Source organism: Carassius auratus, chromosome 42 (genome assembly GCF_003368295.1).
Source record: "Carassius auratus strain Wakin chromosome 42, ASM336829v1, whole genome shotgun sequence".
Taxonomy (NCBI): domain Eukaryota; kingdom Metazoa; phylum Chordata; class Actinopteri; order Cypriniformes; family Cyprinidae; genus Carassius; species Carassius auratus.
The window spans coordinates 12,386,720-12,403,965 of record NC_039284.1 but is presented as its reverse complement, the minus strand read 5'-3'; the positions used below and the strand labels follow the sequence as shown (position 1 = coordinate 12,403,965).

General features: G+C 38.4%; 2 protein-coding genes, 1 long non-coding RNA gene and 1 pseudogene across 9 annotated transcripts in view; 1 reads left to right on the top strand and 3 right to left on the bottom strand.

Moving 5' to 3' along the window:
• Positions 1-475: 475 nt before the first annotated feature.
• On the bottom strand, positions 476-7,007 carry LOC113060677 (beclin 1-associated autophagy-related key regulator-like). Its single transcript, XM_026229805.1, has 10 exons — positions 6,715-7,007; positions 4,479-4,541; positions 4,356-4,398; positions 4,154-4,235; positions 3,774-4,011; positions 2,900-3,123; positions 2,502-2,619; positions 2,208-2,298; positions 2,040-2,125; positions 476-1,442 (listed from the first exon to the last, which is right to left on the bottom strand). Exons 1-10 carry the CDS (start codon positions 7,005-7,007, stop codon positions 1,145-1,147), a joined length of 1,536 nt encoding a protein of 511 aa, XP_026085590.1. The 3' UTR covers positions 476-1,144.
• On the top strand, positions 6,271-10,718 carry LOC113060679 (uncharacterized). Its single transcript, XR_003278278.1, has 3 exons — positions 6,271-6,359; positions 10,441-10,528; positions 10,631-10,718. It is a non-coding gene; the product is annotated as an uncharacterized LOC113060679 (long non-coding RNA).
• Positions 7,781-9,106, bottom strand: LOC113060678 (TATA box-binding protein-like protein 2; annotated as a pseudogene).
• A 166-nt stretch (positions 10,719-10,884) lies between the features above and the next one.
• LOC113060675 (mitogen-activated protein kinase-binding protein 1-like) overlaps positions 10,885-17,246 on the bottom strand; it is a 47,651-nt gene continuing 41,289 nt past the window's right edge. For 4 of the 7 annotated variants that reach the window (XM_026229792.1, XM_026229795.1, XM_026229793.1 and 1 more), the window contains 6 exons: positions 16,498-16,637; positions 16,160-16,388; positions 15,760-16,049; positions 14,756-15,619; positions 13,787-13,893; positions 10,885-13,657 (listed from right to left, as the gene is read on the bottom strand). In XM_026229792.1, the coding sequence (XP_026085577.1) occupies positions 13,403-13,657; positions 13,787-13,893; positions 14,756-15,619; positions 15,760-16,049; positions 16,160-16,388; positions 16,498-16,637 (1,885 nt within the window). In that variant the 3' untranslated portion in view covers positions 10,885-13,402. The remainder of the gene's footprint in view (positions 13,658-13,786; positions 13,894-14,755; positions 15,620-15,759; positions 16,050-16,159; positions 16,389-16,497; positions 16,638-17,246) is intronic. The other 3 variants (XM_026229794.1, XM_026229797.1, XM_026229798.1) reach the window with 2 other exon arrangements.

The following is a 17,246-nucleotide window of genomic DNA, read 5'->3' as shown; positions in this document are numbered from 1 at the left end:
TTACATTGAATACTTGTATTAACCAATTAATTTATGGCTTTCTTTTAGATTAGTGTGGGAGGGGGGAAAGGTATTCCTTTTGGATTATGTCTTGGGGTTGAACATTTGAATTCATAGTTTTTAAATGTACTATAAAAACCTACATCTATCAAAATTTGGCTTTAATTTCCATAATACATTTATAAAAACAGGTAGATACTTTAAACTGTTTTCAAGATAACCAATCCTAGGTGAAAGGGTTTGAATTTCCCTCTCTCATACTTGTTTTGCCTGGCATGTCTTGAAGTGTAGGAAATACAATGGAATCAAGACCAAATACTACATGATTAACCAGTGTAACAAAGTTAAAAGATTAGCAAAGTCTGTATACAGGAATAATGCTTCATTTCCTGTTACTTTTCAGAGAGGTATTTTGTTTAATAATTGAAGAGGTTGGCTAATACAAATGAAAACATTTCTACAATGAAAACTTAGAAAAAAAATAATTCAACAACTAAAGAGGGTGATAAACAAATAAATCCTAAGAGCAAATAGACAGCCAGCCTCTCCACTGGGTAACAAAGCAGAATTGTTCTGCCCAATGTAATCCACAGTGTTTGAGGAAATTTAAAGGAAAATAATACAACTTATTTGTTCATAAAATACAATTCCTCTTGTACATTTAAAATCTAATAAAACAAGACACACCAATAACATTTGCCATTCTCTCAGACAAGTCCAGCAAAATGTATACAGTAAGGTTCTTTGAAGAGCTGGTGAGGTGCAACCAGTCAAACTCTAAAAGCGCAGTCAAGTTAGTCCAAACTATGCGTCAAATGTACAATTTCTGCAACGATGAGCAGACAAGAATATTTGGCAATGTACACTGAATAAAGTTGACTGGTGTCTACAGTATAACATGAGCTACAAAACATCAGACATTTAGAAGTAGTTCACCACACACTTCCATTCTGCAATAAACCCACACAAGAGTTGTTTCTGAACACATCCTTTGCTCTGGTTTCCACCACACACTTTAGTATGAGCAGTTAGATGAAAACTTCCCTTTATTTCTCCCAATAAGCCAAGCTGACAAATGAGGATGACAGTAATGGGGTGTTTGCATAGGTCAAACTGCTTTAACCACCCCCACATCCACCAGATCTCAGCGCTGTCCGGTGTAAGTGCGAAACCAGGACGTGACGGAGGCAGCGGCAGAGGAGATCATGCCCCCTGCATTGCCAACTGGCTGGGATGCCTGCATGCCGCTCTGTGATAGATCCATAGGCTGGGAGGGGATGTCACAGAAGCGAGGGCTTGGAACCGTCTCCCAGTCTGTGCCCAAGTCTGTTTCTTCATCCGTCACTGCCTCCTCTCCGCTCTCCTCCGCCGGGCCAGCCGCCTCTGGTTCCACAAACTCCATAGAGTCTTCCAAAGCAGCACTCACCTCAAACGGCCCGGTTCTATACAGTGAACAACAGTGGAAACGTTTTCTAAACATTAGTTTCCATCATATGACACTGACCAAAGGTTGGGGGGTCTCCTATGCTCACCAAAGGCGCATTTATTTGATAAAAAATACAGTAATAACAGTAACATTCTGAAATGTTATTACAATTTAAAACAACTTTTCTATTTGAATACATAAAATGTCATTTTCATTGGTAAAAACAGATGTGCTGCTTAATATTTTTGTCAAAACATTTTATTTTTTTCAGTATTCTTACATGATTAAAACATTCAAAAGAAGAATCGAGATGTGATTATAATTCCGTACAGTCACTTTTGATCAATTGAATGTTTTTTTTTTTTTTTTTAAGTATTTCTTTCTTTAAAAATAAATAAATAAATAAATATATATCTCAAATTTATTGAAAAGTAATAATTTTTTTTTTAAATCAATGGCAAATAAAATAAAATTCAGCAGCAAATAATTACGACAAGACTTGGTTTTTATCTATTGGAATTTGATTGGATCATGAATAGTGGACTATAACACATCATGGACAATATGATGGAAAATAGTTTTCACAAGGGAACAGGACAATGTAATTTCTCACCTGCCAAGTTTTTTGTTTGCCGTTGACACAAGAAACATGATATTCCTCAAAGTGTGGTGCGGATGGAGCTGCTCACTGTCGACATGCTAAAAATCCAGCATAAACATGAGGTATGATCACAATAGGACTCCTCAGATCAGAGTGCTCTCAGTTTTGAGAAGAATTTACCTGTGAGAAGCAGAGGTGCAGGACGTTGGTGTTTAGTTTGTTTACAGCACGGGTGAATCGGTAGCGGGTCAGATTATCACCACAGAACTCGCTGTAGAAAAGACGAAACAGAACACATTTTTACATTATAATTAAATATTTTAAAAAGCAAACAAACTTGTTTCATCTAGTTGTCAGGGCAACATTTATCAGTCTCATTTAGTAACTTGATCTACAAAAAGCTAAAAACTTTTTTTAAGTGTCAAAAACAGACATTAACTAAAATAAAAATAGAAAATACAAAACAGCTGTCACCTGTTGCACAATTTTTTCGGAAGGCTGACATCCAGAATATGAGACAGGATATTGACGAGCTGTGTAGCGTAGCAGAGGGCGGCACTGATGGTGTGCGCCGGGTTGATGTGGTCCAACTCTACACAAGAAAATACATAAGAATTGGTTAAATATATATATTTTTTTTAAAGAGGAACTGAAGCATTAAAACTGAATGTTTTACATTACACATTTAGTTAACTATAACTGCACTGAAAAATAACAATAGTTGGCTGGTTGGTGTTTTAATTCTATTCCAGCGTCCTTGGATGTTTTCATAGCGAGTAACAAGTTGAAAAACAAGACAAAGGTTTTTAAAGTTTGCTTTTGATTTAATGCTTGAGATGTACAGTAATAACCAGCGTTACTGCTATCTGTACCTGGCCCCTGATTCCCACTCTTCTCCTCCACCCAGCTGTAATAGGCTGAGCAGTCTCCATTACTGGGAAGTGTGACGTGTGGAGCAGTGATACTGATGCTTGTCTCTCCGTTCTGATCGTCCCAGATCCAGCGGCCTGAGCTGTAGGTGATTCGCCTCGCCTCTGCGAGTTCACTGACGGTGCTGGAGGTCAGAGCAAGGTCATTTTCAGCCTCTGCTGGGTCCCTGCAAGGCAGAAACACTCAAGATGATGTATTATGTTTTAGACATAATTTTCAAAAACCAGCCTAACAAGATTAGTTCATGATCATTTATCAATGCCAAGTGAAAGTTAGTAATTACACAATTATCCAGAGTGTCCCTGGAGCAACTGAGTGAACCGTCACAATCAAAAAGCACGTTCATAAGCAATTATTCAGTATGATTAGGGTTCACATACCAGGTGAGGAAACAGACATTTCATCCTTCAAAAAATTTTTTAATTCTAATATGGCTACTTTGTGATGAAGAAACATTTCTTATTATTAAATGTTAAAAATATATATAGTCTTTACTGTAACTTCTCATTATTTACCTTGTCCTTGATGAATAAAAGTATTATTTTCTTTCAAAAATGTAAAATTTAAAGAGCAGTGTATTATTTTGTTTGTGTTTTAATGGTGATTCAATCATCAAATTAAAGTTGTTCTACAAAGTAACCAGTTAAATGATGCTGTCTTACAAGTTAACAATGTTTTTGGACAATATCCAGAATGCATTGCAACAAGCTCAGTTAAAATATTATTCCGAGGCACTAGCACTGTGTGTAGTGTGTTAATGAGCATGATTTTTAATGTTCATTAGAATGTGTTTATGCTTATCTCATCTGTTCTGACCTGCTGCCCTGCTTCTCCTCCTGGATGTTGAAGATGTGAGCGGTGAGCTCCAGGATGTGTTCTCTCCGCACTTCAGCCAGGACCTCCAGCCTCCCCTGCAGCTCTTTAGATCTCTTCTCCAGAAGCTCGCCCAGACGCTGGTTATGACGCTTAATTTTGTCCCTCTTTTCCTGATGTCGGCTGGCCCTGCGCTGCAGTCGCTGTCCTTCATCTTGGGAACGCAGTAACAGCTCCCTGCCTGAGGTGAAGAAAAAGAAACAGCCGTAACAAAAAAAAGTTTGCTATTTTTATTTTTTGTCCTTTTACTATTGAAATGACAATTAAAAAATAACTCTGAGTACATTAGTGTGATTAATGAATGTTTACACACTTTTACTCACCACTCTTCACTTCTTCATTGCCAGTGCAGATGGCCTCTTTGAGTTGCTGGATTTTCATCTTGCATGACATGATTTTCCACCTCTGTGTTGAACAAAATGCACAACCATGATTATAAGAACTATCTTAAAAACAGGATAAAATATTTTTTCACATCATCAAACTCAAGCTCTTAAAACGAAACAAAAACACAAAAATACTTACAAGCTGGTCTGCCTGGACCTTCTTGTCCATGGCGCTGATGACTCTGAACCAAAAGGAGAATTCAGACTGGGTGTCATCTGAACATAATGTTGAATTATGCATCACACAATTCTGATATAATACCTCTGTTGAAGATTCTCCTTCTCATTTTTGAGCTTTTGGAGTCTTTCAAGCTTTTCTGAATACCTGATGATAGAGAAGCAATACAGTAAGCAATACACAATTGCCATTCATCTATCTATACAGGTCCTTCTCCAAAAATTTGCATATTGTGATAAAGTTCATTATTTTCCATAATGTATTGATAAAAATTAAACTTTCATATATTTTAGATGCATTGCACACCAACTGAAATATTTCAGGTCTTTTATGGTTTTAATACTGATGATTTTGGCATACAGCTCATGAAAACCCAAAATGCCAGTCTAAAAAAATTAGCATATTTCATCCGACCAATAAAAGAAAAGTGTTTTTAAAAACAAAAAAAAAAGTAAACCTTCTAATAATGATGTTCAGTTATGCACTCAATACTTGTTCAGGAATCCTTTTGCAGAAATGACTGCTTCAGTGCGGCGTGGCATGGAGGCAATCAGCCTGTGGCACTGCTGAGGTGTTATGGAGGGCCAGGATGCTTCGATAGCAGCCTTAAGCTCATCCAGAGTGTTGGGTCTTGCGTCTCTCAACTTTCTCTTCACAATATCCCACAGATTCTCTATGCGGTTCAGGTCAGGAGAGTTGCCAGGCAAATTGAGCACAGTAATACCATGGTCAGTAAACCATTTACCAGTGGTTTGGCACTGTGAGCAGGTGCCAGGTCGTGCTGAAAAATGAAATATTCATCTCCATAAAGCTTTTCAGCAGATGGAAGCATGAAGTGCTCCAATCTCCGGATAGCTGGCTGAACTGACCCTGCCCTTGATAAAACACAGTGGACCAACACCAGCAGCTGACATGGCACCCCAGACCATCACTGACTATGGGTACTTGACACTGGACTTCAGGTATTTTGGCATTTCCTTCTCCCCAGTCTTCCTCCAGACTCTGGCACCTTGATTTCCGAATGACATGCAAAACTTGTCCAAAAGTCCAGTGCTGCTTCTCTGTAGCCCAGGTCAGGCGCTTCTGCCGCGGTTTCTGGTTCAAAAGTGGCTTGACCTGGGGAATGCGGCACCTGTAGTCCATTTCCTGCACACGCCTGTGCACGGTGGCTCTGGATGTTTCTACTCCAGACTCAGTCCACTGCTACGCAGGTCCCCCAAGGTCTGGAATCGGTCCTTCTCCTCAATCTTCCTCAGGGTCCGGACACCTCTTCGCGTTGTGCAGCGTTTTTTGCCACACTTTTTCCTTCCCACAGACTTCCCACTGAGGTGCCTTGATACAGCACTCTGGGAACAGCCTATTCGTTCAGAATTTTTTTCTGTATCTTACCCTCTCGCTTGAGGGTGTAAATGATGGCCTTCTGGACAGCAGTCAGGTCAACAGTCTTACCCATGATTGCGGTTTGGAGTAATGAACCAGGCTGGGAGTTTTTAAAAGCCTCAGGAATCTTTTGCAGGTGTTTAGAGTTAATTAGTTGATTCAGATGATTAGGTTAATAGCTTGATTAGAAAACCTTTTCATGATATGCTAATTTTTTTGAGATAGGAATTTTGGGTTTTCATGAGCTGTATGCCAAAATCATCAGTATTAAAACAATAAAAGACCTGAAATATTTCAGTTGGTGTGCAATGAATCTAAAATATATGAAAGTTTAATTTTTATCATTACATTATGGAAAATAATGAACTTTATCACAATATGCTATTTTTTGAGAAGGACCTGTATATATATATATATATATACGTATAAAATAGTTAATAAAGATACAGTCTCTCTCTCTCACACACACACACACACACATATTTATTTTTAATAATGAAACTGTCACATTTGGCAACATGACACAGCTAAAGTTAACACATTGGCATAACAAATACTGCCACAGAGTTTCTTCACAAGACTTAGGTAAGCCATGACAACACTTTTAATTAAGGATTTAAACCCTATTTAAATAGCTACATCAATGACATCTGACAGGAGATGGACGAGACAGCGCAAACTGGAATTTCTTTGTTGTCTGATAGTTTGTTTACAAAGTTAGCAGTTAGCGTGCTAGGGCCATAAATTAACAAAATGCGATCTAGTGTCTTTACAAAACGCTTTTAAACTCCGACAACACTTCAAATCAAAGGGGAACGTGTGCTTAAATAAACTAAATAGATGTGAAACAGCTCGATAGTACTGAAAACTGTTCGCATGCTAGAGTGAGCTGTGTTAGCATGCAGTGTAAATCATTTAAAAAGTAGTTAAAACACAACACCTCTCCGGATTTCTCCCGTCAAAAAACACGAAATCGCCGTTCTGAATGCATCGGGCGCAGGTCAGTCTGCGTCTGGCCGTGTTGCAAAGCGGACATCTCTCCACGGCTACAAAGAGTCCCTCTGCATCATCCAGAGCCTCCACCATGACCGCGGCAGCAGCACTCACGCACGCCGGCTGAAGGTGCTGCTGAGACGGCTGGGGTCGAACGGCCTCCCGGGTCTCTGATGCAGACTCTGGATGCTCTTCACCAGGCCCCAAAGCCCGGGGTTCGCCTGATAAGGAACAAGCCATGATTATACAGGCTCTATAAATAATAGACGCCTCTTAGAAACGGTCACTATTAGATTAACATGATCTGTAGTTGGAAATATTAAATGTAACCAGTAGTTCTGGTCCTAATGTCTCTATGCTCAGAGAGTAATAAATGTCTGCGCTACGCACTGTGTCGTGTGTTGTTTGTGTTTGTCACGTGTGTGGTGATGGCGTCTCTTACAACAAATTACCATGGTAACCATACTTGAATCTAAAATATCATATAATTTTGCCATCGGAAAATCAAAATAGTATGAGTCCCATTCGAGAATTTCTGACATTTGATTCCTGGATAAATTTATATTTATACTTCATAAATATAGTATAATTATGAAAACAGTAAAAAAAAACGTATTTATAAAGGAAATTAGGCTTAATTTCATTTCACTCATTTCAGTTCTTCAAAAGAGAAGTCTTTGACATTTATTTACCTGCATGAGCAAGTAGCAGTTTAAAATGTACAAAAGGGAAAAAACATAACCTAAGTGGACATGTCTGCATAGGGCAAAGCTGAGTATTTTAACAAAACATTACTTTTCACCATACGCTTTGGAATCCTCTGTTATTTCAGCAAACCTCACCAATGTAGACAACACATAAAGTAAACAAAGACATTAAACAAAGTGCAATAACTAAACTTTTGATTAAATTATTGCATTCAAACCTTTAAGGATCACTCATATATGGATATGAGGCGCATTGTTCTAGACAAATATTCAGATGTAGCTCATATAAGCATAAGTGCAGCATTTCTACTGCTTCCTGAACCCTTTGAAGAAGGGGTAAATATTTTCAAAAAGCTTCATAGATCTCTGACTGTTCTTTCACACCTAAAAATCATAATAACATGAAGGGAACAGGTTTTAAAAACAATTTCAATGCATGGCTGCCTAATATTTTTTAAGATTGGACTTGGAATAGTTCCCACACAAACATAGATCTGTATACTACACAAGCTGTTAATTGATGGACTGGAGTGGTGTGCATTACTTGTGGATTATTGGGATGTTTTTATCAGCCGTTTGGACTCTCATTCTGATGGCACCCATTCACTGCAGAAGATCCATTCGATAAAGAAAAACTCTTTTATGGCCTGAGGATGAGTACATTTTAGCTAAATGGACTATGTAAAATTAGACTAGTGAAAAAGACTAAACCAACTGTTAGCACGACTTTTCCAGACACAAAAATCAGCAGTACAATACATGGCTTCACCATACGATATATCAGTTCAGGAAACAACTCTGGCTCATAGCTAGAGGGGTAAAATGGTTAAAGACAGATGTTACGAGGTCACTCATGTTGTGGGCCAGTAATCATCAAAGTCATTTATGACAGACAGATGCCTGTCCAGACCTGCTGAAACTGCTGGTGAGTGAGGACCAGGCCTTCTAAGCATATAGGAAAGCAGACACAACAGTCACAACTTCCAACTGGATTTTGAAGTCAAGAAATTTGGCATGCAAGCTAAGTGTCTGTACTGTTTTCTGCTAAGATTAACAAAGGAAAAGGCAAATATAGGGTAAAAGACACATGTGAGACTATTTCTGAGCTAAGTTGATCTTTTTTACAGTTGTGTTACTGTAATGTGTTGTGGTTAGAGTTCTGAATATATATTATGTGTACCTTCATTTTTCCAGAGCTGAATATCAGGGCAGTAGTTCTTGGTTCAGGGATCTTCATTATAACTGCAGCAAAACACTATGCATAGGCAAAGTTTAGAGTTATGCTACTGAAAAGACTGAAAAATGGACATGAAACAGTTCACCCAAAATGTTTATTTTGTCATTTACTTTACTCATCCTTATGTCAATGACATACAGAGTAAACAATGACAATTTACAAGAACTATTCCTTTAAAGAAAAAAATGCTATTTAAATGTACGTATATATGATTTAACAATTGTTGTATATATAAACTAGTAAGAAAGCACCTCTGGGTTGTATTCATCATTTCGAGCTTGAAGTGGAATGAATTAGAGATCCAAAAGGCAAGCAAGTTTCACTGTTGACACAATATTCCTGTGTATAACCAAAAACAGGTTTGGACATATAGACTTACACAGATGCATTACTCACAAACAACTAGGATGCAATGTCTGGTGGTTCAAAAGTAGTCACTGTATCTTAAAGAAGTGCAAAGGACTCTATTCAAAGGTAACTAACTTACTGTAGACATTTTGTTTAGCTAAATCATGGAGTCATGCATTTTACAATCTTTTAAACATTTAAAAATAAATGTTTGTAGTGATGTAATAAAAGGACAATTTTTGGTTCTCAAAGCTTGACCCTTTAGGCCCAGATCAGATGAACCCTTAGATGGAAAAAAAATGTCATAAATGCATTAAAGTCTTCAATTCAATCAACTGAATTTTAACACATAATATGTTGTTAGGTTATAATCAAATTATAGAATGCCGATAATAACCAGACAGACATAAAGATATAGGCCTATAGATAATGCACATGCAATAGTTATAGTATTTTAAGGTAAATTATTTATCATTAAATGTTTATCATTATATATCATTCAACTTAAAACATAAATAGGTGAATCTCGGTAAATAATAGCATGGGTCATATCTTAACCTCAAAATTTAAAAATATATATATATTTCAAGAAAAGTGTATTGTTACAAAAACAGTGATACTATGTTTTTTTTTGTTTGATTGTTTTTAGGCATGCCCAAAATATAAGCATATCAGTGACATCAGTCTTCTCTTCCTCAGAGCTTTATCTCAGGCCATGTCCACACGTATACGGGTATTTTTGTTTTTAGTTTTTCCTTCTTCCGTTTTTTTTTTTTTTTAAATCTACGTCCATATGAAAACGCAAAAGCACGCGAACACGCACGCTATGATGCACTGTCAAGAGCATTCCATACCAACAGGTGGCGATATAATCTCAACCGTAGAGACATGTGTTGGCCAATGAGAAGCCTGAAAAAGTTTCAAGTTTGACCAAGGATGCATCAGATTATACAATCAGTGCTCCAGAGAAGATACAAATTGTCACTTTGTTTTTAACAACTAAAAATATTATTTAAATTTAACCCTCAACAGATATTTTTTTTTCAGTATTCCTACAGAAATCTTATAAATGAAGTATAAATCTTATACTGTATATGATGTAAACTTTTAATAATTTTAAAAGTGTGAATTCCAGACACGGAAAAGTGGAATGAAACGGAAATTAATAAAACCGTAAAACGCCATTGTTATTTTAATAATTATAAATATTTCTAGTTATATATGGATCGACCTTTTATAGCCTACCGTATGGCAAGGAGCAGTTTTCTATCCAGCTATTTTATTTGTCTAGCTTAGCTTGAACACTGAATGTTTTTTTTTTTAACAAGAACATGGGCCACAGGACTGTCTATTGACATTGTGTTTTATTTCTTTCTTGTAGAGCTCTACCAGCCAGCGACAAACAGACACAAGATGGCATCTTTAAAATAGCAGATGAGGAAGATTCAACCAAAGTGGAATTCTTAAATGTATAAACATTATAAATATTTATTAAAAAGTAATTTTATATTGTTATAATAATTTCAGAATAATGTGTGGAAAAACTGTATAACATCTTGCATGTTTTGCAGGTCCCGTGGATCCCTCTAGACTCCTACATGCTGGCTAAACCTCTCTGCACTGTGAAAGCTGGAGAGATCTTGTACCTGCCCTCCTCGTGTCCCACCACTGCTCTTTTTCTTTTCTTTTTTTTTTTGTCTTGGCAGTGAATTTCTGGTATGACATGGAATATGATATGAAGTACAATTACTTCCTTGACAAATGCTGTTGAGATGTGCATGCACATTTTTAGTGATCTAGAATAATATTGCAATAAACAATACAGTTTAACATGTAATAAATACAGTTTTATTTGTTTGACTTCTCTGAGAAAGAGATTTTAGGTGACGGATTGTATAAAGAGAATATAGAAACACTTGACTTCAGTTTGGAGCAAAAGGTAAGACAAAGTCACAAGTTTCTGAAAGAAAGTACTGGTCCATATGTAATGCCAAAAAACATCTTGATCCATTGACCATAGTTTACATGAAAGCAGAGCTGGTCACCACTGAGAGATGATGCTAAAAGCAGTAAGTCTGCGTGATTGTTCACGAGGAGCAGGTCAAGCATACAACCATGCATTCTAGTTCAGGAAGCGAGCCCAGCTTAAATTCTGCCTTTCTTCATGCATGTGCAGTGTATTCATGCTGATTCTCACACAGTACTTTTGTTACTGATGCAGTCTTACTGTACGGTTTTCATTTCTGCTACATCACTGAAGCCCACTAGCTAGCTAAATAAACTCTGTTTGGGCTTACATTAATTATCATTTTTATCTCATGCATTTTCAGTCTTGGCTATGAGATGACAAATAAGAGCTTTTGCTGCATACTAAAATGGGTGTAAATAAATCTATTTCACTACAAGACTGCAAGTGCAATTTGCCATTGGTGAAAAGGGGTACCAATTGTTGTTGAAATTGCACATTTTGCACCTTTCATCATTAATACATTTGTAAGAACAGTTTGACAGAATGTGACAAGAAGTGGAACCTCATCAAGTCAATAAATGTAATTTGTGCATCCTAGACCATAGGTAAGTTGCATCTCAACTAGTTGCAGTGTTGATTTAAGCTGGGTGTACACTGTGCAATATTTTTGAAATGTCAGATCTTACAATATGACACCAGTGAGATGCTGGATAAAAGGTCATGGTGACTGTGACATCAACCGTATTGTATGGCTGTATGATATAAATCTTTGGTCGCCACTGATGGCATTTACTAGGTGTTTAGATTGTCAATCGTGTCATGTTCTAATATTTTTATTCACAAAAACTATGTCATGTTAAGCAATCAAAGAGTGTTAATTTGGCCTGTCAACAGAAAACAATCTTTTGACATCCCAAAATCATACAGTGTGCACCTGGCTTTAGCTTGGATTTGTATCAGAAGAGCTGGACGCTATAAAATATTTGCAGGTCCATCTATATAAGAAGTTACAGTACACTGAACATAATATGCCATCATTGAATCAAGCTTAATGACAAAAAAGTGCCTTACTGTACATGATCAATATTAATACAGAAAAGAAGAGTTGTTTCAGGCAGAGGTCAGAGAGGCAACACCTTAAACTAGTTAGCAAGGGATTTTGGGAATGACTGGATTACAGTTTTGTTTAGCTCTTGGGAAAATAACAGTATATCACATAACAATAAAAACATAACTTTAAGAAGACATAATTGGAAAACACTCCAAAATAAAGTTTTTCTGAAAAAAAAAAAAAATGCATTTCAGGATAAAGGAGTTTTTAAAACTAAAGTTCTGTAAAATCTGTAAACTGTTCTCATAATTTGTGCACAAAAGTTCAACAAACTTTATCTACTTGGCTATTGCAACTTCATCAGTATCACCAGAATGAGCAATTCAGTTCAGTGTTTTATGGCAGTTTTGTTTCTGTCACCATATGTAACCTAGAATTGATCAATTAGAGGTGGACAACATCCAAATATCACAGATCATTTCGATATATAACCTGCTTGAATTACAAATGCCGGATTCATTCCTTCAAGCAAATTGCTGGTCGAGATTAAGGCACCCATATCCATGAGACAGTTACTATTCATGTACAAAAAAGTCCTGCAAATAAAACAATACAAAATCTTCCAAAATCCCCCAATTGTTTTTCTCTGGCACCCAACTGACTCTGCTGGCCATCAGGACATTGATATTATACAACAAACACAGTTGAAGAACCTCTGTGCGACTCATTGACCTATCACAGAATAAATATGCCCCCACTGTCCTAATTCAACTTGAGAGTTTCAGCAATAACACAAAATACAGTATAAAAACCATTCCATAATAAAAGGTAAAAGTGAGACAAATCTGCCTTGCTGACTTCCAGGGACATTGGTCCCTTTGTAAGAGATCTTCGAGAATATTTGTAAATATTAAACAAGTTCATATAAATGACGCTAGCTGGAGATTCTTCTCAACAACAGTTTGTTTTTACACATGACAGAATATTGTATCCATATAAAATAGCTTATTCGTCTTTTAAGACAATAACCAATGAATCGATTTTGTTGTACCATGCAGTCAACAAAACACATGTAACCAATTACTCTCCCTGATGCCATTTGGGTCATTTGGGCGAAACTTTTTGGATACGTTTTAGTAGCAGGGCACAGAATATTGCAAAGAGGTGTGAAAGGTCAGGGGTGTGTTGCTGCCATACTAGCATGCTAAACAGGGAGGTAGGATAGTGGCATTTCTCTTTATTAAAAGCTCCTTGCTATCTAAAACAGTCTGCTGTGCAGTCTCATGGCTAGGTAACCTGTTGCAGCCACAGCTCACATAGAAATCAGATTTTGTTGTTCATCCTCTTTTCCACTGCACTGAGCAGCAGTTTGGAGTACTGCTCTAATAGGGCAAGTGTCCTATCATCACCTAATGTTGCATCACTGTTAGCTAATGTGTGCACAGTGTAAGTGCTGGGAGATCTTGAAGGAGTGCATGGTGGCAGGCAGTTCAGCTCATCTCTCATCCCCTCTAATGCTTCGGCCAGCACACCCGCCATTACCTGCTGCTCCTCGCTGGAGTCAGTGGAGTTGTTTAGCTACAAGAAAGCACACACATATGCAAAGTTCGATTCAAGTCGCCTGCACAAAACAGTTTAGGCAGATGTGTGGGCTGAAGCGCAGCCTGCTCTACAATTAAATGTGTATGTGGCCAAATGATAACCTACCATTTTGTAGAGGTGGGAGGCTCTTTTAAAACTGCTCTGCAATTCTTTTGCAACCAGCCTACAAGAATCCACACTGAGAGATGTGTCTGCGGAGGAGAAATCAAACCCTGTTAGAGTCAAAACAAAAACATATAAATGGGACTGAGCTTACAGTGAAAAGTAAATCTGAGAACTATAAAGCAGGGGAAATTATTTAGTGCAGTGGCACTCAGCACAAAATATCTAAAAATACACCATTCGTTGTTCCTGGAACAACATTCCAGTTGACTTACAACAACCCTAACCCTAATATTAAAACCAAAGGGAAATTATTAATCCTAAGAATACTGCTGGAGGACAGTATCCTAAAGACCCAAGGTTAACGATTGGTTGGTATGAATGTTGTTCCATTTCCAAATTCTGCTCTTGAAGGGCACCTTTCCACACTAGAAACCTTCAGGCAGGTGTGATGGAGCTAAACCATGCAGGAGAGCGAGCCTCTAAAAGACTGGACACCCTTGCTTTAACCCAACCCTACCCTAGAAATGATCAGTTAATATCATGTTGTTCCTGGCTAGAAATCTAAAATCAGAGGACAATAATTGGTTGGTAAGAATGTTCCAACTAAGGATGTTGATCCAAAAAGCTTCTACTAGTTTAAATAATGTTAATGCTTTGAGAATCATCCATTTATTTGGATTAATAGAGAATGTTTTAGTGAGAAAATAGATATGTCAAATAAATGGCCCCTTAATTGGTTGAGTACCACTGGATTAGAAGATGGATGTTACAGCAAGTGTTAGTAAGTGCATGCCTCACCCTGCAGGTGGAAATGGTTAATGGGTGGAGAGGGTGAAGAAGAGATGAAAGATGTGATGGTGGAGGTGGAGGATGAGATAGGCCAGGACACTTTGCTAAATAAGTGTTTAGACAGCCCAAACCATAGCAGAACAGGAGATGCAACGAGGTAAGACTGATGTCCTAGCAAACCTGAGTCTTGAGATCCTGAGGAAGACTGGAGCACACTTAGGCTGCACTGGCTCATGGGAGGGCACTCAGCCTTGGAAGTATCCTCTTTTCTTGGCTCTGTATGCGAGTGGAGTTCACCTTCTGTTAAATTCTTGGTTTGGCTTGGAACAAGAACCATACTAAACTCAATCTGGTCTGGGGTTTCAGATGTGTTCAAACAAACAGCTGTGACCGGTTGTACAATGCTGTTAAGCAGGTGAACCGCTCCAGGATTTGAAGAGGGAGTTGTTGGAGTTCTACTTGAGGGCTCCTTTACCTTTTGTGAAAGTTTGGGGATCTTGCTGCATGGTGAGAGGGAAGATAACAAAGGTTTATCTGGAAGAGGATTGGGAATATCTATATGGAGCAGTGGTCGAGCACTGCCAGTCAGTTTGACCTGGAGCCCTCTAGAGGAAGAGTTTCCAGTTGAGCCAGCACTCAATGTGGGTGTAACTGGAAATAAGGATGCCGAAGTATTAGGGGATGAGACCTGGGCAACAGGACTGGTGGGCTTGCTTTGGGAGGCCCTCTGAGGGTTGGAAGTGTTAGAACTTGAGCCCCTGTGAAAGTCTGAAGATCCTGTGTCTTCTAGTTCTAACACATTCAAGTTGTCACCCATGGAAACAGAGCGAGTCATCTTGGCCATGGAGCTAGTGGTAGGACTCATATAGGAATGGGATCTGGACTTGGTAGGTGTGGTGATGTCCCTTGACAGGGTAGATGTAGGGCTGGTGAGCGGGATGGTGGGAAGGGAACGCCATGGTCTTTGCATCTCTGAGTGGTCTGGGGTCTGGGGCTGTGGGTGGACTTCCTTAGAAGGACGACTGGATGTCTGGACCATGTCAGCTGATTAGGGATGGAAGAGGTATGGAACAGATGATTAATGTGAGAAAAGAAGACAGGCCCCGTGGAGCAAATAATGCATAACATAATGTGTAATACTCCATAAACCTATATTCAGCAGCACAAGTTTATGGATGATTTACCTTCTGAGGAGATGTTGTGGATAGACTGAGCTTTCCTCATGCCTGGAGAACTGTTGTGACTTGCGGCAGCTTTAGCGACAGGGCTGATCAGTCTGCGTGAATCCATGACGGTTGTGCTTTTCTTCTGAATTAAACGCTGACCTGTTGTCCTCTCAGTGTCGTGGGATTCCTGCTGTTTGTCTGGTCTCTTATTCTCCATGAGGGGCTGCACCTCTGAGATAAGTGGCTGTACAGCTTCACTGGTGGTTTTAATGTCACTGCTTTTGTTTGTGGGGAATGGGATTGCAGTTCTGGTAAAGAAAGGGCATAACATGGTTGTTTTCTCCTTAGAAGTCTAAATGTCACTGGGAATAGAAGTCACGGTTAGAAGGGATTTGGTCAAAGAGCGACTGCTTCTTACCTTCTAGGGGAGTTCTGATTGAAGAACTTTGATGACATGCTGTCAGAGATATTTGGAGTTACTTCGGGACTCCAAAGACTCTTGAGAAAGGACTCCTGGTCTGGGGTCTGAGGTACAGGAGTCTGAACATCATTCTTCCTCATGCTGTTCTCCTCTTCCTCATCAAGATCTTCCATATCCAGTTCTGATGAGTTTTCATCTACACTCAGTGGCTCGGTTGTCTCAGAGTCTTCAGCAAACACAGAAATATCAACTCCTTTATCTCATCAAGTACCCATTGCAATTAGTTAAATGATTGTGGGAGTCTGTTCAGTGTGAGTTTGTTTAGTTTTTAATACCTTCTCCAGGGTGTTCAGGGCTGGAGAGGTGACTGCTGGAATATTCCGTAAAGCAGGCGCTGTCTGGACTCTGCTTCTCAGGAAAAGAGTTCCCTTTAGCACATCTTACTCCATGTGACAACTTTTTCACTTGATACTCACTATGCACAAACAAAGAAAAGAGAACAGACAGGTATTTGAAGATCATCTCGGAAATTATGCTTTAGATCATTTTATGAATTCTAACTGCACAATTATAGGTATGCTCCACCCCCAAAAAATAAAATTTCTGTCATTATTTATTAACCCTCATGTTGTTCCAAACCCTGAATTATCAAAAACTTTCAGATGAAATCAGAAATGCCAGAAACAATCAGTGTATACTGAATATTTACACAAACAGTATAAATAAAATTATGCTAGTGAGATTTGTTTTACTACGGAGCCCCGCACAGGACACGAAGGAAAAAATATAAGGCTAAAGCGTGTGCATGATTTACTAATTCATTCCCTCAATGTACTAAAACGTGCACACGTTTACTATGGCATTCCCTCGATTTACTATTGCATTCATTCGATTTATAAATTGTGCGCACGATTTACTAATTCGTTCCCTCGATTTGCTATTGATCGAGCAAATGCAATAGTAAATCGAGGGAACGCAATAGTAATCGCGTGCACGTTTTAGTAAATTGAGGGAACAAATTAGTAAATCGTGCGCACAATTTATTTATTTTTTCTTGCATGTCATGTGCGGGGCTCCGTATTTT